We start from the raw sequence: 2,872 nt of genomic DNA, 5'->3' as shown, positions 1-2,872 counted from the left end.
GGGTGGGGGGATGGGTTAGCCTGGTGATGGGTATTAAAGAGGGCACATATTGAAGGGAGCACTGGGTGTTATACACAAACAATGAATCATGGAACACTACATCAAAAACTAATGATGTAATGTATGGTGATTAACATAACATAATAAAATAAAATTAAAAAAAAAAAAAGACACGGTAGTAGTCTGAATAATGGCCTCTGAACATAACAGGTCCTAATTCCTGGAAACTATACACGTTCCCTTCCATGGCAAAGACTTTGCAAATGCAGTTACGTATCTGGAAATGGGGGAAACTATTCTGGATTATCCAGCTGAACCCTAAATGTACTCACAAGGATGCTCCTAAGAGGGAGGCAAAAGGAGAATACAGCGTGGCCAGGGAGGTAGATCCTGGTGTGAAGCAAGCACAGGCCAAAGAATGTGAGCAGCCATCAGAAGCTAGAAAAGACAAGGAACAGGAGCACCTGGGTGGCTCAGTCGTTAAGCGGCTGCCTTCAGCTCAGGTCATGATCTCAGGGTCCTGGGATCGAGCCCCACATCGGGCTCCTTGCTCCGCGGGGAGCCTGATTCTCCCTCTCCCTCTGCCTGCCACTCCCCCTGCTTGTGCCCTCTCTCTGTGTCAAATAAATAAATAAAAAATCTTAAATTAAAAAAAAAAAAAGAAAGAAAGAAAAGACAAGGAACAGATTCTCCCATAGGCCCGTGTTGGGAGTCGGACCCTGCGAACGCCTAAATTTCTGTTGTATTAAGCCACTAAGTTTGCAGAAATTTGCTACAGTGACCATAAGAAGCAAGAACCAGGGCACAAGGAGTTACTCTCCAAGTGCTTTTGGGTATCACAATTACCAGTCTTGCTAAGAATGCCTCAGATAGAATGCACCTCAACTATCAAGAAGTTGATGTCCAAGCTAAAGCCACATAGGAAAGAAAGCTAGATAATGAAACTAAGTAACTGGCCAAAAATTAGGGAATGGGACCTGGGTAAAAGCCCCAACTGGGTCAATACAAAATGGATGGAAGAACTGCAAATCATAACCACCAAACAATGACACACAAGGGAAGGGAATTGGGTCTGAATAGTAAAGGGGACAATAAGAGATCCAGCAATTCAGACGTAATCACTGAGCCCCCAACTTTCTGGCCTAGGATAGTCATGTAATTTTAAATGCCCACTGGATATGGAAGAGAGGGATGGAAAAACATTTACATGTACCTTGGCTCAATCAGGACAGACTCAGGAACTAGACCAGGACTAGAAACAAACACTTCAATGGATCCAGATATGGAATAATTACGGAAATGAGACATGAAATGCTAAAAAGCTTGCCATGTGCTCTTTAGTCAAAATGTAAAACTCAAAAAGATCCATTTCAGGAGGGAGGAGGCAAGGTGTAATATCCACAGTAACCTAACAACCCAGTAAGAAGGTGACTGAATGAGCCACGGTTGGAGAAGATAGAGGGCAGACAGAAGAGTGGGACGAGCTCTTTTCCTCCCCGGCTGCTTGAAGCTTGGCCGCCATCATGAACAACACAGTAACTATCCGGACCAGGAAGTTCACGACTAACCGACTACTTCAGCGGAAACAGATGGTCATTGACGTTCTTCACCCTGGAAAGGCAACAGTACCTAAGACAGAAATTCGGGAAAAACTAGCCAAAATGTACAAGAGCACACCAGATGTCATATTTGTGTTTGGATTCAGAACCCATTTTGGTGGTGGCAAGACAACCGGCTTTGGCATGATATATGATTCCTTGGATTATGCAAAGAAAAATGAACCCAAACACAGACATGCAAGACATGGCCTGTATGAGAAGAAAAAGACATCAAGAAAATGGTGAAAGGAAAGCAAGAACAGAATGAAGAAAGTCAGGGGGACTGCAAAAGCCAATGTTGGTGCTGGCAAAAAGAAGTGAGCTGGAGATTGGACAACAGAAGGAGTAAAGATGCTGCAGTGGCTTTATCTGTGGAGGTTGTGCAGATTTTTCGTCAGAGGATCAATAAACTAAGAATGTTAAAAAAAAAAAAAAAAAAAAAAAAGAACAGTGGGACGATGGTGGCAGATTGGTGAATATTTAGAGGACAAGTTACCCGCACAGGGAATGAGTGATTGGTAGAACATGGGGGCAGCAGATTAAGGACAATGCCAACCTCTGAATACCAGACTGAAAGGAAAAGGTTATAGTAGAACAGAATGAGTGAGTCTCTAGTTATACTGAGTTTAAGGTACTGGTGGGTCATGCCAGGGCTGACAGCCAGAAGCCAATGAATGCTGGGATCTAAAGGTCAGAATGTTACAAATGTTTGCACATTTGAAAAAGGTATCTGTCATGTGCTCTTTCATCTTCTTCCTCCTGATCCATCACCACCAGGGAATCCAAAAAAGATTGAGAAAATTTTAATATTCAAAATCAACATTTGTGAACTATTCTCATACTACCCACTCATAAGAATAATCTCACACTGGCAGCACTTAAATAAATTACCAAAGAAGAGCGGAAAAGAATTCTTACCATTAGCCTTTTCCCTTTTGAGGACATTTGGTGGAATGGACAACAGAGATCAAGATCCATGGATTGGAGCGGTGGAGAAGGATATTCGGTGGTGATCCCGGGGTTGACCAGGTGATGGAAAAGATGACACATTTGTTAAATTTGCAGAGGACATCAAGTTAGACACTGCTGGAGCAGCAAGTGTAGATCTTAGAAAGAGAAAACAAAAAACAGTATGTTCACTAATACGGACCACCTGGAAAAAGAAGAGAGGAAAAAAAGACACGGATTTATCTGCGAAAGAAAATGTATGCCCACCAGGTACAAAAAAAAAGAAAAGAAAAGAAAAGAAAAAAGACTCCTTTGTGCCCTACAGC

At 42.4% G+C, this 2,872-nt stretch overlaps 1 protein-coding gene across 1 annotated transcript; it reads left to right on the top strand.

The window, feature by feature from the left end:
- Positions 1-1,508: 1,508 nt before the first annotated feature.
- LOC117997465 (40S ribosomal protein S24-like) lies at positions 1,509-2,032 on the top strand. Its single transcript, XM_034985773.1, has one exon. The coding sequence runs from the start codon at positions 1,524-1,526 to the stop codon at positions 1,842-1,844; it is 321 nt and encodes a 106-aa protein (XP_034841664.1). The 5' UTR covers positions 1,509-1,523; the 3' UTR covers positions 1,845-2,032.
- The last annotated feature ends 840 nt before the right edge of the window (positions 2,033-2,872 follow it).

The sequence above is a fragment of the Mirounga leonina genome, unplaced genomic scaffold (assembly GCF_011800145.1).
Source record: "Mirounga leonina isolate KUSES-001 unplaced genomic scaffold, KU_Mleo_1.0 Mir_366, whole genome shotgun sequence".
NCBI classification, from domain to species: Eukaryota; Metazoa; Chordata; class Mammalia; order Carnivora; family Phocidae; genus Mirounga; species Mirounga leonina.
The sequence above is the reverse complement of the archived record's forward strand: the minus strand, read 5'-3'. Positions and strand labels throughout refer to the sequence as shown.

What these genes read in the sequence shown, in the direction of transcription:
- LOC117997465 (XM_034985773.1), top strand. Translation starts at nt 1,524, where the DNA reads ATGAACAACACAGTAACTATCCGGACCAGGAAGTTCACGACTAACCGA.